The 17431-nt window shown below is 36.4% G+C and overlaps 1 protein-coding gene across 1 annotated transcript in view; it reads right to left on the bottom strand.

Annotated features, from left to right (window-relative positions):
* Nucleotides 1-17431, bottom strand: part of POLR3F (RNA polymerase III subunit F) — a 1043854-nt gene that overhangs the window by 230211 nt on the left and 796212 nt on the right. The window contains exon 7 of the mRNA XM_044056984.1: nt 317-424. Coding sequence (XP_043912919.1) covers nt 317-424 — 108 coding nt within the window. The remainder of the gene's footprint in view (nt 1-316; nt 425-17431) is intronic.

Below are 17431 nucleotides of genomic sequence, written 5' to 3'. Positions count from 1 at the left end.
AAATTCGCTGTTCTGCATGTTCGATGTTGTCAGCGTTCGCTGAATAGGGGTCGATATTAGAACATTTAAAGTTGTGAAACTTCGATGTTCTAATATAGACCCACTGTAAAGGGTCAGATGGATCAGTTCACTTACCTGCTTAAACAAATTAACAAACAAAAAAAGCAGGCCAACAGACAAAATGAGTAAATGCACCTCATCTAAGTGTACTAACCTAAAAAAATGCTTAACATGCAAAACACTAAGTTCACACAGTCAACATATATTCAATGTATCATGCAAAATTTGTCCAAGTACTATAAGGATGCATTCCAACCTTGCTAATTCCCAGCTCACATATGTACTTCCAGATTTCATGTGATGATGCAAAGGAGCTATTCCTCTGTAGCATAGGACTTTGCTTACTGTCACGTGCAACTTCTGCCTAAAGAAAATAAAAATATTTATTAGGTGCCATTCAATTAACTGATTAATTCAGCATCTCTGAAAAGAAATCCCAATTTAGGCATCCCAGACCATCACATATGGATAAATAGTGAGCACCACTGTAAACTATAAAAAGATATAAAAATAGCTGTTAACAGCTAAACAGCTTTGTTTCCTGCTTGCAAACAACACACTGAAAGGTTTTATGTATTGCTGAAGTACATAGGAAGAGATCAGTAAAAATGTGTGCATTCAAAAATGCATAGAAACTTGTTTCGCGTAAACATATGTGCACATTATCAATTATAATGCTGCTTTACTATGTACATGCCCCAAATTGACTCCTACCACAGCAGCCATGTACCATACACTTAACAGAATGTATTCAGTCTGAGAAATCAAGATCTACTTTCACTGTCCCAGCAAATCTGACCTCTGAATACTTAATAAAAACACAAGTCTTATGAAAAAAGTTATTAAAGCATAAATGAATTAATTGCATTCATTCATTCAAGTAGCATTTAGGTAAACCAATGAATGTTCAAATCACTTAGCAGCTTGTTAATGTACAGCAAAACTAAAGTATTCCTATAGTGAACATAAGTGTTTTGTGTAATTATTTTACAGCACTCCTACAGTGTACAGAATTGTTCTGTGTAATTATTTTATAGCACTCCTACAGTGTACAGAAGTGTTCTGTGTGATTATGTTATAGCATTCCCACAGTGTACAGAAGTGTTCTGTGTAATTTATAGCATTCCTATAATGTACAGAAGTGTTCTGTGTAACTATTGTATAGCATTCCTATATGTGTAATTTATAGCATTCCTATAATGTACAGAAGTGTTCTGTGTAACTATAGCATAGCATTCCTATAGTGACAGAAGTGTTCTGTGTAATTATTTTATAGCATTCCCATAGTGTACAGAAACGTTCTGTGCAATTTTCCTGAAGGTGCAGCACGTTACCATAATATTCCTTAAACTACTTGAGTACTAGGGTTAACAGTTACACTTTAATCACAGAGCTGTATGCAGCAACTGAATGGCAAGACAGAAAATTACTATTGGTATATTAAAGTACAGCTACTGTGAAAGTATTTGCTAGCCCAAAGGTAAAATGACAAGTTAAACTGAAAACTGTATAACAAATTGAAAAACTTGTAACTGATCACTTCCTCTAAATAAAACAGCCAAATCAGTAGTTACGTCAATCCATTCACTTTCTAAACCACTTATCCTGATGAGAGTCACAGTGGCATTAAATACACCAAGGTAGACCAGATGCTCTCTGTCCTCTCAACAATCTACAGCTCAGCCTCTAGAACCCCCAAGCAGGCTGACAGATAAAATCCTAGACTGTCTTTTGTTTGCCCTAAGGGTTTGTCACAATGGATTGGTGCCTGATACATGTTCCATGTGAGGTCCCCAGGTGGCAATCCTCAAAAGCAGCCCAAAGTACCTTAGCAGAGTTTTCTCACAATGAAGCAGGAATGGCTATATTAAAAGATCCACCTGTACTGCCAAGCTGCCTACCCTATCACAAAAACTGAGCCCAGCTACACTGCAAAGGAAAGAATAATAGTGTAAGTTGCACTTACGCAGAACAGTAGATGTTTGAATTCTTCACTGCTACAGTACACTATGAGCCGTGCCCTACAGAAGATACAGCACCTGGCCAGCTTGCCAAAGCCCTAACTCAGACATACAGTTAGTCTGGGTAATCCCTTTTGAAGGGACTATAAAAGCAGCCAGAGTGACTACAACTCTTCAGGACCTTCCTTATCCCCAAGTGTTAAAAAACAAACAAAAAAATGGAAATTCATTCTGAACCAAACAACAACTAAAACAATAACAGCAATCGGCACAACAAAAAAAGCTGTAACCCACTTTAACTACGCGCAGTAAGGAGGGGGGATCGGTACTGCAGCAATGATGAATTCAAGCATCTAATGTTATGGGCCAGTGAAACTTACAAAGTTGAACTATGTTCATCATTCTCACTGCTGCAGTAGCCTTTAAGTAGATCATAGTGTACCCCCTGGGAGCAGAAAAGATAAGGGTCTAAGACGCTCCTTAGGGAATGGCCCTTGCAAAGTCAGCTCTGGTCCTGTAAAAAAAAAATCCAGTTTGTTGTGCTTTACAAATATATGGATGGACGAAAAAGCTGCTGCCTCAGTCCACATCTTTCCAGTATGCTACTGTAGAAGATAAGGCCCTGGTGGAATGGGCTTAACCCTGCCTGCCCCTGGTGGTTGTATAAACATAACAGCTAAAGACAACCATCTTGAAGTACTCTGTTTAGACACAGGTTGACCTTTTTATCCCCATAACAGGAAATAAATAGCTAGCCAACTTTCCTGAACAACTTGGTTCTGACAAAATAGTACCAGAGTTATCTATGAACATCCAAGATATGAAGAATCTTTTTTCCCTTGTTCTTAGATCTGGATAGAAAACTGGAACACTGGTGGTGTGATTCAAAGTGAACCCTGACCTCAGATTACCTTCGGCATAAATGAGTGGTTAGTGCACAGAGTGACCCCATCTCTACGGAAAACCAGATAAGGCTCCCTCACTATAAGAGCTTGCAATTCAGATACATTTCTTGTAGATGTCAGAGCAATAATTAGGGCAATTTTCCAAGCAATTAACCTCAAATCAGCCAAAAAAACAGGTTCAAAGGGTGACAAAGTTTTTTTCAGCATAAACCTGAGACCCTAAAATGGAGGAATTTGTTTGCGAAAGGGGTCTCTTGCAATACCCCTTTCAGATACTGCTTAATGACAAGGAGAGAAGAAAGAGGAGGATCCATGGGCAGTAAAGCTGAAATAGCCACAAAAAGTACCTTGACAGAAGCATAAGAAAGGCCTGAAGATAGTGACTCACACAAACATTTGAGTATCAGAGGTGCAAAATCTCTCACGAGACCCTTGTTACTGGCTAGGCACCAACTAGAAAATCTTTTCCATTTGCCAATAAATGACTTTCTAATAGCAGGCTTTCTTGCCTCCTTCAGTATCTGCTGCACATCCTCATGAGAGAAGGGGCCCAAAAGGTATCAAAATTCAATCATCCTGCAGTCAGGAGAAGCCGTTTGATGCTGAGGTGCATCAAACTCCCCTTTGTCCTGTGTCAGTAGATCAAGATGCACAGATGGCGCATGCGCACACAGAGACCGGCAGTAAGAGAGAGCATTTGCCGTCTTAGTGTGTTTGTGTTTCTTTTTCATTGGTAGTGTTCATTCTTTTTAAAATGGATTTACGTTGTATTATTATTCTGAGTGTTGTTTTATTTTTTATCAGTCTATGGAATTGATGGAGCTGGTTATCAAGAAAGTAGGGTCCAATATACGAGGGAGACATTGCTGAAATTGAGTTATGCGAGTGCGACTGCAGTTCGAGCAAAGGCCCTTACTCCACAACTACTGCATAGTACTTTAAGAAGTGCCAATAACGCAGTGAGTACAAGGAAACAAGGAAGAGGAGGTGTTAAAATGCGGCTGAAGAAAAAATAAGTTATGTACTCACCATAACGTTCCATGTGAGTTGTTCATCTCGCCTTCATTCTTACTGATGGGTTCGGAGCCAATCCTCGGCTCCGACCCGGCCAACTACAATAAATGGACACAGATCTGGTTGAGTGGGCCTTTACCTTTTGTTGTAACAGTGTATGGACTGAATCAAAAGTGAAGGAAATGCAATCTGACAACCATTTTGATAATGTTGTTTTCACTACTGGAGCTCCTTTCTTAGTGTCTGAAAAGGGAGACAAAAAGTTGTTCTGATTTTCTAAAATTTTTTGTCCTGTCCAGATGAAATCTAAGCTGTCTGTGTACATCCATTTTGTGTAACAGGTGTTCCAATCTGTTGGTATAGTTGGGAAAAAATAAAGGCAATTCAATAGACTGATTGAGATTTGAGTCTGAACAAACTTTAGGTAGAAAGGAAGGATTTGTCCTGAGGGAGACTCTGTATTTATGAAAGATTGAATATGGGTTTTGATAGATAAGGCCTGTAGTTCTGAAACCCTCCTTGCAGAAGTGATGGCCACCAGAAATATGGGTTTCCATGACAAAAACTTCAATTTGCAAGATGAGGAGGTTCAAAAGGGGGAAGAATGATTCTTGAAAGAACAAAATTTAGATTCCATGGGGAAGAAGGGGATTTAAAGGGTGGTCTTAAATGCAGAGTACCCTTTAGGAAGGCTTTAGCTAATCTATGTGACATAACATTGTCTCCATGTTCACCTATATGAAAATGTGAAATTGCGGCTAATTGTACCCGAATTGTAGCCGCAGCTGCCCCTTCATTAAAAGGTTTAGTCAAGAACTCTAATATGGATGAGATACATGCAAAATAAGGATCAATTTTATTTTGAGATGCTCATATCGAAAATCTCTTCCACTTACTGAGGTATAATTTCCTGGTGGTTGGTTTGTGGGAGGATGTTAATATATGCTGAGTTTCTTTTGATAGATTGTGCAACCTGGCTATTGTTGGAATCGGAGCAGCCAAACTGTCAATTTGAGAGACCGCATAGCAGGATGAAGAGCCCCTGATGCATGAGTCAGAAGGTCCAGAACTGGGTCCAGAATCCAAGGTTCTTCCAGTAGATGAGGCAGAAGGAAGGGGAACCAAATCTGACGAGGCCAGTATGGAGCAATTAGAATGACTGTCCTTCCCAGAGCACTGGCTTTCTGCAAGACTTTGGGTATCAGAGGAAAGAGTGGGAAAGCATAAAGAAGACCCGGGAGCCAATCAAGTACAAGTGCATCCCTTGGGGAATCTCCCAGAGGGGAAAATAGGGCAAAATAGTTGCTGGATTTTGTGTTTGCTGGTGTCGCAAAGAGATCGGAGCAAGGCTGGACCCATCGGCAGAATATCCTTTCCGCTACTTGTTTCTTCAGGGACCATTTGTGAGGCAATAGGATTGCCCTGCTCAGTTTGTCTGCTATCACGTTGGACCTCCCCGGGATGTGCGTTGCTATCAGAAAGTGCTGGGTGGAGGTCACTCACTGCCACACTCTCAGGGCCTCTCAGCATAGAGGGTAAGACTTGGTTCCTCCTTGTTTGTTTATGGACCAGACTATTGACATATTGTCTGTCTGTACTGCAATAGTTCCTAGAGGGAGAGTGCCTTGGAAAAACTGCAACGCTAGGAGTACCACTCACATCTCTAGGACACTGATATGCAGATGAACCTCGTGTTCCTTCCACGTGCCTTGGGCCATTTTTCCCTGATAATGCCCCCCCCCCCCCAAATCAGGGAAGCATCCGTGGTCACTGTGGCAACTGGAACTGGTAACACAAAGGGATGACCCAGGGTCATTGATGGTGATGTTAGCCACCACTGAAGATCTTTCTTGGAGGAGTCTGTAATCAGTATCTTGTGGGACATTGGAAGTTCCTGGTAGGTCCACTGAGTGAAGAGGAGCCACTGTAGAATGCGCATGTGCATGCAGCCTAATGGGATTGTGATGATAGCTGCCGCTTTCGTGCCTAAAGGTTTCAGAACTACAGCTGCTGGGACCTTTCATGCTAATGAGAAGAGTTTGAACCTGTAGCCAATGGGAGGATGCTCTCTCTGTAGGAAGTTTTAGAGTCACAGAGGTGGTGTCTAAGTCTGCTCCTATGAATACAGTACGCTGCGATGGTTCTAAGGCAGACTTTTCCAGATTTATGGCAATTCCCAGCTGGTTGTAAAGGTCCATGGTGGTGTTCCTTGCTAGAATTAGTTGATGCCTGGTGGTGGCGGTAAGGAGCCAGTTGTCTAGATATGGAAACACCCAGAATCCCTGTCATCTCAAGTGAGCCGTGACTACTGCCATGCATTTGGTGAACACTCTGGGGGCTGTAGTGAGGCCGAATGGCAGAGCTCGAAACTGATGACTGGCTCCCAGCCAAAAGCGCATGTTCTGGCCATTTTTATATGGTAGTATGCATCCTGAAGCTCTGTCGAGCACATCCAGTTGTCTTTCCCCAAGAACAGGAGTATTGACTGCAGCATGACCATCCAAAACTTTGTCTTTTTTACAGATTTTGTTTAATCTGCTGAGATCCAGAATGGGCCTACAGTCCTGTTTCCTTCGAAACTAAAAAGAATCTTGAGTAAGTTTCAGATCTTACTTTACTTGGTCTGCTGGGACTGGTTGAATGACTCTTTCTGAGCAACTTTTGAATTTCCATGGTTGCTTGTTCCCACTGACTGGGTGGAACATCCTGGATTTTTCTTACAGGGGGAGGTGAGGTGGAAAAGGGAATGTAATACAAGCTACAATAAGTAAATAAGAACATTTTACTGGCCAAAGCCTGGTGAAGCCCGATCTAGTTACAGCGGCAAATGAGATCTGGAGAAAGCACCAGTGCATCGTGGGATAGGGAGTAGGCCACGGGCTTATTGAAGACCTTGAGCTGTTGCAGTTGGTCGAGTTGGAGCAGAGGATCGGCTCCGAACCCATCGGTAAGAATGAATGTCGAGACAGAACAACTTCACATCAATGAGTCTGCCTAAGATGACTTTAGGAAATGTTCAATCTTTGAGAAATAAAATGGATGAATTGCAAGAGAATGTCCTATACCAGAAAGATTTTGGTGATTTTTGAGTTATGGCTTTTACAGAAACATGGTTTTCAGAACAAGATAAAGAATGACCTGTCCGTTGATTGTTTTGGTGTACCATTTTGTACAGAGAGAAAGGTTGAAACAACAAGGAAAGTTCAAGGAGGTGGCGTATGTTTTTACGTGAATAAAAAGTACAGTAGCTCTGTGACTGTGAGAGAATGTTATTTGTACATCAGACACTGAACTTTTATCAGTGTCGCTGAGACCATTTTATTTGCCGTGCGAGTTTCCTCAAGTTTTCTTTTTATTTTCATCCAAAGGCTAATGTAACCTCTGCTGTTGATATTATTTCTGAAGTAATACATAGGCTACAGACAATTTCACCTGAAGCGCCAAATTTTATTTTAGGTGACTTTAATCATGTTTCGCTTGAAAAGACACTTGTGAATTTTCATCAATATGTGACGTGTCTGACTAGGCGAGATGATTTTTAGATGTCTGTTTTGGGACTATAAAGGGTGCTTATAAGTCATCTCCTTTATCTACACTGGGCTCAGCAGACCATAACTGTGTGCAGTTATTACCTGTACATAAAATATTATCGAAGAGGGAAAAGATAAAGAAGAAGAATGTGAAGTGATGGAATGAGGAGTCGGGCTTTCTGTTTACAGGAATGTTTTGATTGTACTAATTTGGAAATGTTTAAACAGTCTTGTGGTGATGATTTAGATAAACTTGCTGATGCTAATATGTTCATATTACTTTTTATAGAGATAGGATTGTGCCAAGCAAGAATGCTAAAATTTATCCAAATAACAGGCTGTGGACTAATAAATCTGTTAAGCTTAGTTTAAGAAAGAAGCCTCCAAAGGCCTCCAAAGAAGGCAACGTGATAGACTTACATAAAGCTTCTAGAGAGTTGAAAAAGGAAATTGAGAACAAAGCAAACATATAAAGCTAATTTACAAAGCAAAATGGTTGCAAATAATCTTGGCTCAGTGAGGTCTACTATGAAGGCCCTTGGTCTTCAAATTTCAAAAAGGAATAGTCAGATTATTTTAAATGCATGAAATACAGATCTTAATTTTGCTAATAGCCTTAATCTCTTTTTTAGTTGTTTTGACTGTGATGATTTTAGTAATGAAGTAAGGAGGTAAACAAGTTAAGGCAGAAGCTTGTAGATGAGAAGTGTTTTCAAATAAATCAAAATGATGTAGAAAAGCCTTTCTTTCTGTTAAAATAGGAAAGAATAGTGGATCTGATAACATCTATGGATGAGTGTTAAAAACTTGTGCCAGAGAGTTAAGTTCCATATTTCACTATATTTTTGAGAAGTCGTTACAGATGCAACATGTGCCTGTATTATGGAAAGATGCTGTAATAGTTCTGATTCCTAAATCTAAGTGCCCAAAGATTTTACTTTTAGACCAGTATCCCTTTCTTCAACAGTTATGAAAGTTTTTGAAAAATTGGTAAAGGTAGAGATTTTAAAGAAGGTTGAACATATGCACGATCCTATGCAGTTTGCATATAGGACACAGAAGCGTGGAAGATAAGACAATTACCTTAATTAATTTACTTATTAAACATTTAGAAAGTGAAGGATCACACATTACATTTTTGTCTGTCAATTTTTCATCCACTTTTAATACAGTTCAACCACGTCTTAATACATAGGTTACAAGAACAGTTTGACCTGGGTCATAACCTTATGGGTTGGATTTGGGATTTTTTTAATTAATAGAACACTGAGAGTAAGGGTAAATAAAACCTATTCAGATCAGGTTTATTCTTTGACTGGAGCACCACAAGGCTGTGTGTTATCTGCCTTTTTGTTTAATTTACACACAAACACATGTAGAGTGTACAGGAAAACAGAACAATTTTAAAATATGCAGATGATAATGTTAGCTCAAAAGTGAAGAGGTGAGTCATGGTCCAATTATTAAACATTTTGTAGAGTGGTGTGAAGTGCTTTCATTGAATCGATTTTGTCTTTTTCTCTAATAGCTTGGTATGGATATTTGTCTATGAAAAATAGGAATTTGTTGAATCAGATTGTAAAGTGGTCTAGAAAACTGATTGGCAATCAACAAATGTGTCTTACATCTTTACATTTAAAACAGAAAGAATAACTAATTCAATCATAAAATGTGTCACAGCCATTATGTTGTGAATGCAAGTTACTTCCATTAGGAAAGAGGTATACGTTTCCAAAATGTAAAACAAAAAGATATAAGAACATTTTTTTCCAGCAGCAATTACATGTATGTATAATAAGAATAATACATCTTAAAAGATGTTTTAAAATCTTAATACAGCCTTAATTTCAGCACCTTGGAACTTTTGCACCTTTTGGTTTAAATTGCGTGCAATACTGAGTACAAAAATAGTAGAATGTTGAAGAATGTGCAATATATATTGGAGACTGATTTTTCTTTTCTTTTCGGAATGGGTGTTAAATGTTTATTATGTTTTTTCTTCATTATTGTATTTATGTGAATGATGAATGTTACATCTGGACCAACGCATAATCTTGTGACTGCAAAAAGAATTTACCTTCAGGTATGAATAAATGGAATTGAATTGAACTGTTATCACCATTGGATAATTCCATAAAAAGGGAGAACCAATTTTGCCAAAAGGGAGTCACCACAATAATTTTTTTTTTTTAAACATCTTTATTGAATTATCACTTGTGACATAGGCAAATTTACATTTATACAAAAGCAATCAAATTGTATTAAATTAACATTAACAAACTTTATACTTCACATGTATTGCTATATATCATATAATCTAGGCAAGACTACATAAATTATTCAATTTCTGACCCTTTTGTAAACAAGAAACATCTTTACTAAACCATCACTTATGACATAAACAATCATACATTTATATCAATGGTTTACCACAATGATTTTTGGTAAATTTTTCTGAATATTAAAGTACCTTGGAAATCACTAGAAAAGGTAGAAAAGCATAAATAATACGAAAATCGAAGCAATTTACACCAAAGCAACACTTCCACTGTTCGAAGAACCAGACCATTGGAGAAACGTTGGAATAGAAAAGACTTTATTGCTCTTGTCTTAAAATAGCATTAAAAAGTTCGCTATTCAGCGAAAATCATTCGTTAAACCAGAATAAACAGTTAAAATCAAGCGCTTTTGCTTGGTCTCAATACCAAGCTTTATCAAGATGAAATGTATGCTGAATAGAGCTGTTAATATAGGGCTCATTTACCACCATGTGACAACAATAATAATTAAGCTTTAAAGCTATACAGTCATCGACTAACCTAACTACACTTTACTTGCAACATTATACTATTACTATAAAATACATTGATGTTCATATAAATAAAAAATATAGGAAATCATGTTGACCTTATTAAAATGTTAAAATATTAAAATACATTGGATCCATGTTCTTATATCCTGCAATGGAATAAATTCACTTAATATTCTTTCGCCTAATATTTGATTATATTCTACCCATGTCTATTAGAACTAGTATATACATAAATATATAAAAATATTAAGATGTATATAAAATTTATATAAATATAACGATGTGTAAATATATAAATAAACAAAGTTTATCAAAATGTTCTTAATAAAACATATAAAAATTTTAAAAAAAATTTTTTAAATATTTTATATATAAACTGCTCCCTAAAATACTTGTTAAAAACCAATGTATTACAAAAAATCGATGAACATATTATCCCATATTATATTACATTAATGTATCTAAACAAATAGCATACTGATCAAATAATTTAATTTCTGTAAACAATACATTAAATTACTTATGAAATCACAGTCTGGCCATTCTTAATTTAAGGACACTTTTTATGTTTATGTTATCATTCAAACCAGGACTAGTGGCCGCATCTAATTTGAGCTGCCACAAAAGTTCCTTATATTCTAGACGTGCTTCCCAATCACCCCCTCTACCATCCATTTGTACTTGTTCTAACACAATAAAGTTTATACACATCTCTGGGCATGAGGTAGAATGTTTATAAAAAGCATTGGTTTCTTTTTTTCTAGAGACCTCATACAGATGCTCATAAATTCTCTTTCTTAGTGATCTCTCTGTTTTACCAACATAAAAACTATAACACTTTGTGCAATAACCCAAATATACTATTCCTTGCGTTGCACAGTTTGCATAAATGTTGGCTTTGAAATAAAAATTCCTTGAAGGGATATATAAAGAGCCTCTATTTGAAATAGATGTGCACTGCTTGCACATTCCACATTTGTAGGTGCCTTTTTTCAAATTCTTACTATTGCTAGTTCTCCCTTGGGGTTGAAACTTCTCAAATAATTATTTTATGTTGGTGTCCCTACGTCTGGTAAATTTAGGATACGTTGAAATGTGTTTTTTCAATTCTTCATGTCCTGTTAAAATCGGCCAAAACTTAGTGATTACCTCTTCAATTTGTTTAGAGTTATTTGAATAGGTATGTGTGTAGTTATTAGAAAAACCAGTATTATTAACTTGACTGAGTTTAGGTTCCTGAGTTTGTCCCAAACCTAATAAAGGGGGATATTTTTTTCTCTCTATGTTCCAGGACTTCTTTACTCATCTCATCTATCAATCCTTCAGGATAACCTCTTTCTAAAAACATACTTTTTAATGTCATTAATTCTTCCATAAAGTATTCTAAAGTACTTGACATTCTTGATGCCCTAATCATTTGCCCTTTAATAATACCTTTTTTCTGATAATAAGGATGGCCACTTGTGAAATGTAGGTATGTGTTAGAGAAAGTGGGTTTTCTGTACAACTTGGAAGTGAACCTATTATTGACACAATCTTTAGAAACTGTCACATCCAAATAATTAATTTTCTCACTACTACTGACATCTGTGAAAGACAAAAAAGAAGTCGTGGAATTGATGTATTCAAAAAATTCCAAAAACTGTTCCTCAGTACCACTCCACAAAATACTTATATCATCTAGAAACCTAGTATAGTGTTTTATATACTCCTTCCATTGAGTGGAAAAAATAAAGTCCTGCTCCCATCTGTGTAATACTATATTTGCATACATTGAGGCACATGGTGCACCCATTGCCACCCCCTTTTTTTGTTTGTATATCTCTCCATGGAAAAACATGAAATTATTTTTCAGTATAATTTCCATGAATTCAACAAGTAAATTAATAGTATTGGCCGACATACCTGATTCTTTCACTAATGTTTCATTGAACCAATTTAAACCCTGTTCATGTGGAATACTCGGAAACAAATCCACAACATCAATAGTTATCAGTATTAAATCTACTTGAAAAAAATCTTCTTGCATACCTCTTAAAAAATCCCAGGAATCTTTACATATATATTTCAAGGTTGTGGCAAAGTTCTTGAGCATATAGTCAACAAACTTACCTACTGGTTTTAAAATACCTCCTTTACCTGACACTATAGGCCTGAATTTTAATGGTTCAAGACCTTTATGTGTCTTAGGGATTCCAAAAATTATTAGTATCTTAGGTTTGCTGACATTCAGGTAATTGTATACCTCTTCATTGATGAATCCTTGTAGTAAATTGTCCATCAGGGTGTACTTAATTTTAGAATAAGCTAAATTCACTTCATTTTTGGATAACAAATCATATTTTTCAGAGTCTTGTAACATATTAAACAGATACATTTCATAGTCCTGCATATACATCAAAACAAGCCCTCCTCCTTTGTCTGGCTTCATGGTTCTACACTTTTCTTTCCTTAAGAGCTGAATTAATGCCATCTCTTCTGATTTCATATTGGCAGGTGCTCTGCCTGTTTTTTTAGAAATGATCTTTCTTATTTCCTTACTGACCATTTCCTCAAACACTTTTAAAGATGGATGGGTTGGGGGGTTGTAAGTACTGGCTCTAGTTAATGTAGTTTTTGTGTAGGGTTGTCCATTAAAATTCAGAGTTAAATTTATCTGCCTTATAAATAGCTTCAAATCTATTAAAGCTTCTGCTAAATCAGCAGGGCATGCTGGAATAAAATGCAGACCTTTTATAGACAAGTCAAAAAACTCCTTCTTAATTTCTATCTCTGTAAAATTGTATATTGTGAAATTTTTATCCTTCACCAAGGTATAATCTTTACTTTCTTCACCTTCATTTAGAACTACTTCATTGGAGTCTACCAAATCTAAAAAACTATTATTAGTCATCCCCAAATCTATGACTTTCTCCATTTCTGTTGTTGGAAGTTCTCCCCCCTCCCCATTCCTGGGGAAAGTGAAAATCCTGATGGGAGTTCTTTCTACTCTTTTCAGCTAATCTTTCACTCCTCCTCAATGGTTCAGTGAGAGGTTGTGTATGAACATTCCTATATGTATTTACCTGTGCTCCAACCCTATTACGGTCATCTTTCCATTTATTTCTCACTACCACAGGGTAAGCTAACCCTTCTTTGTATTCATTTAAATCCCTTTCTAATTTATTGATCTTCCTATTCAAAATTTTCAAACAATACTGGTCTACCTCATTGAATACATTATCATAGCTTTTTTTAACAAATAAAAAACTGGTGTCATTAATCAATTTTTCATTCTGGACATTTAAATCCTTAAGGAGAATATCAGCCTTAGCTTTGTATTCTTCAACCATTACTTCCAATACCTGCAGTCCAGCTCTATTAAAAATGTTACACAGTTTCTCATAGTATGCTGTTCCTGGCTGCACGTTGTTGGGACACTTAAAACAACGTAAGCCCTTAGGTACCCGTTCAACATTTACACATTCTTTTAAATAGTTGATCTCTAATTGGTTACTTTTATATAAATATAGTCTTTCTTTTAAATTATTAAACCGCTGCTCAATGTCAGTTTTATCAACTTGTACAGTACCTTGTTTGAACCAGAACTGCTGGTCCGCCCAGACATTAAAATTGAATTGTTTGTTTGGAGCATCAAATTCAGATGAACGCTGACCAGAAAATATTTCCACAGGATTGTTACCAGCTTGTTTAGATGAAAAAGGACCTTGGTTAAAGTCGTTTTGCATTCCTTGTTGTGGAACCACTGCTTCACGAGTTGTACGCGTTTTTCTTTGCTCTAACGCCTGTTCTTGGTTACCAGGAATTGGACAGGAAGTCCCGCCTCTGTTGCACCTTAGCGTTTCATTTAATTGGGTTAACAAATCCAAAACTTTATTGAACTCTGCGCGTGTCACCGGAGCATCATCGCCTTCTGTTCTGAGCAATTGTGGTGTATTAAAAAAGTCCCCTTAGTCTGCTTCCTCAGCCATGGAAAAAATAAAGACCAATAATACGAAAAACAAAGCAATTTACACCAAAGCAACACTTCCACTGTTCGAAGAACCAGACCATTGGAGAAACGTTGGAATAGAAAAGACTTTATTGCTCTCGTCTTAAAATAGCATTAAAAAGTTCGCTATTCAGCGAAAATCATTCGTTAAACCAGAAAAAACAGTTAAAATCAAGCGCTTTCACTTGGTCTCAATACCAAGCTTTATCAAGATGAAATGTATGCTGAATAGAGCTGTTAATATAGGGCTCATTTACCACCATGTGACAACAATAATAATTGAGCTTTAAAGCTATACAGTCATTGACTAACCTAACTACACTTTACTTGCAACATTATACTATTACTATAAAATACATTGATGTTCATATAAATAAAAAATATAGGAAATCATGTTGACCTTATTAAAATGTTAAAATATTAAAATACATTGGATCCATGTTCTTATATCCTGCAATGGAATAAATTCACTTAATATTCTTTCGCCTAATATTTGATTATATTCCACCCATATCTATTAGAACTAGTATATACATAAATATATAAAAATATTAAGATGTATATAAAATTTATATAAATATAACGATGTGTAAATACATAAATAAATAAACAAAGTTTATCAAAATGTTCTTAATAAAACATAAACATTTTTTTTTAAATTTTTAAATATTTTATATATAAACTGCTCCCTAAAATACTTGTTAAAAACCAATGTATTACAAAAAAATCGATGAACATATTATCCCATATTATATTACATTAATGTATCTAAACAAATAGCATACTGATCAAATAATTCAATTTCTGTAAACAATACATTAAATTACTTATGAAATACCTCTAGATTGAGCTTCCATTCATGAGTGACTATTCAGGATCTGCTATGTTTGTCTGCCTCAATATTTTGCTTTGACAGTACATAAGATGCCTGAAGAGTAAGGGAGTGTCGAAGAGCTAACTTCCAAGCTATCACTGCCAGCCAGCCAGCACAGAGGGTATGATTTGGTACCCCCTTGTTTAACTACTACTACATCACTGCGGTGGTGTTTGTAATCACTTGAAAAGGGACTGGTTCCAATGGATGATGTAAAGTCTTTATGACAAGAATGATAGCCAGCATTTCTGTGGCAATTATATGCTTTTGTCTGAATAGATTGTCAAATACACCTTGCACTTTTAGCCCCACAGAAAGTCCACTCTAAGTGAAATCTGAGGAGTACATCAGGACAGACTGTACTGGGGCTGGAGGGGATAAAGGGAGCCCTGGATTGAGAGCCACCTGACCCTTTCTTCATTGCAGTTCTAGATTCTCATCACTGTAGCTCTAAATTTACAAAACCCAGTACACAGGTGAATATGCTTGGTCCACCAGTTTTTGAAATACTACTGAATTTTTTTCATGTGCAGTATTGGTATCATGGGGACCACAGAAGCCATGCGGACTAGGACCTAGGGAATACTCTGGATGAAGCATGGGGAAAAAGGGAAACATCCAGGAAAGGTCCTCAATAAGAACTCATCTTGACCTAAGGTAAAAAGGCTTTTTGTATGTGGGTGTCTATAAGGCATCATAAAAATACAATTGTGTGTGACCGAGTCAGGTAGGATTTTTGCAAATTTATATGAAATCCCAGATGAGTGAGGAGAGAAGTAACCTTTGTTAAGGACTCCTGGCATCTGGGCAAAGACTCTGCACAGATAAGCAAGTCGTCTATATAAGGAAAAATGTAACTACACTGCAGTCTGCAATGGGCACCACTAGGGCTAGACTCTTTGTAAACACACAGTAAATAGCCCAAAGGGTAATGCAGAAAACTTGATGCACATCTTTGGTATCTGCAATTGTGTGCAATAGGAATGTGATGGTAAGCATTTTTGAGGCCTAAAGTTACCATAATGGATTGAGAAAGGAGAGATCCAAAACTGGTCTCAACAAGGTCTACTTTTTTGGGACCAGAAACATTCTGGAATAAAAGCCTTTTCTTTTTTTTTTAAACACCTCTACTGAATTATCACTTGTGGCATAAACAAATTTACATTTATACAAAAGTAATCAAACCATCAACAAATTAACATTAACAGACATTATACTTCACATATATTGCTATATATCATATAACCTTGCATAAACTATTCAATTCCTGACCTTTTTTTTAAAAGAAAAATCATCTTTATTAAACAATCACTTACAACATAAGCAATCATACATTTATATAAATGAAAACAAACAACACCAACACAATCCTAGTTGCAAGCATTTTACATCACAAACCATAATGACACACTCCCAGTTACAAACATTATACATGACTTATAATCTACCCAATCATTTTCAGTCAAACATTACATAGCTCATTTAACTCCTGCTTTCTTTTAAACTTCATTCCTCCCCTGTATGTACTGTTGCCACAATTCCCATTTTTTCCTATGTAGTTTGCTCCTACCTTTTTCAAAAGATTTCAATTCCAGTTGTTTTATCTCTGTTACTATAGTCACTACTTCTAAAATAGTTGGTTTAGATTTTGATTTCCACTTTCTAAGAAATTGCTTTTTTGTCAGCTACTATAATTAGACATAGCAAGGCTTTGCCATGTCTATGCAATTCAGACTCTGTATAGTAGCTCAGAAAAATCATCTCCCTTTTCACACCAATCCACCCATCCTGCATCTCTGACAGTGCATTCCGCAGGGGATTCTTAAAATCCACCAACCCACCTCACTCCCAGAAAATTATTTTCCCAAGTGCCTCTTTCTTTCTAGTTGCACCTCCAACATTTGCTATCTAAATGAGGAAAAATTCTCTGGAGTCTATCTGGGGTATAAAAATACCTATGCAAAAATTTCCACGCAAAAATCCTACATCTTCTAGAAGTTGTTGAATATTTGGGTGACATACATACATATATCCTCCCATTGTTTTTTTGTGAATTGCTTACACACTCTCTCTTCCCAATCCATTCTAACCTCCTCTGACTGATTCTTATAGTTATCATGCAATATTTTATATGCTCTACTAACTGTTCCTTTTTTAATGGCAGCTTCTGTTCTAGATTCTACTAAAAACTCTACTAGTGCTAGTCTTTCATTAAGATCCCCCTATTTCTTTCTCTTTGTCTATGCTCTGATATCAGTCCTGGATAGATAAGGCAATCGCTAAC

The sequence above is a fragment of the Protopterus annectens genome, chromosome 1.part2 (genome assembly GCF_019279795.1).
Source record: "Protopterus annectens isolate FY-2018-M chromosome 1.part2, PAN1.0, whole genome shotgun sequence".
Lineage (NCBI taxonomy): Eukaryota > Metazoa > Chordata > Ceratodontiformes > Protopteridae > Protopterus > Protopterus annectens.
This window is presented reverse-complemented; position numbering and strand designations above follow the sequence as displayed.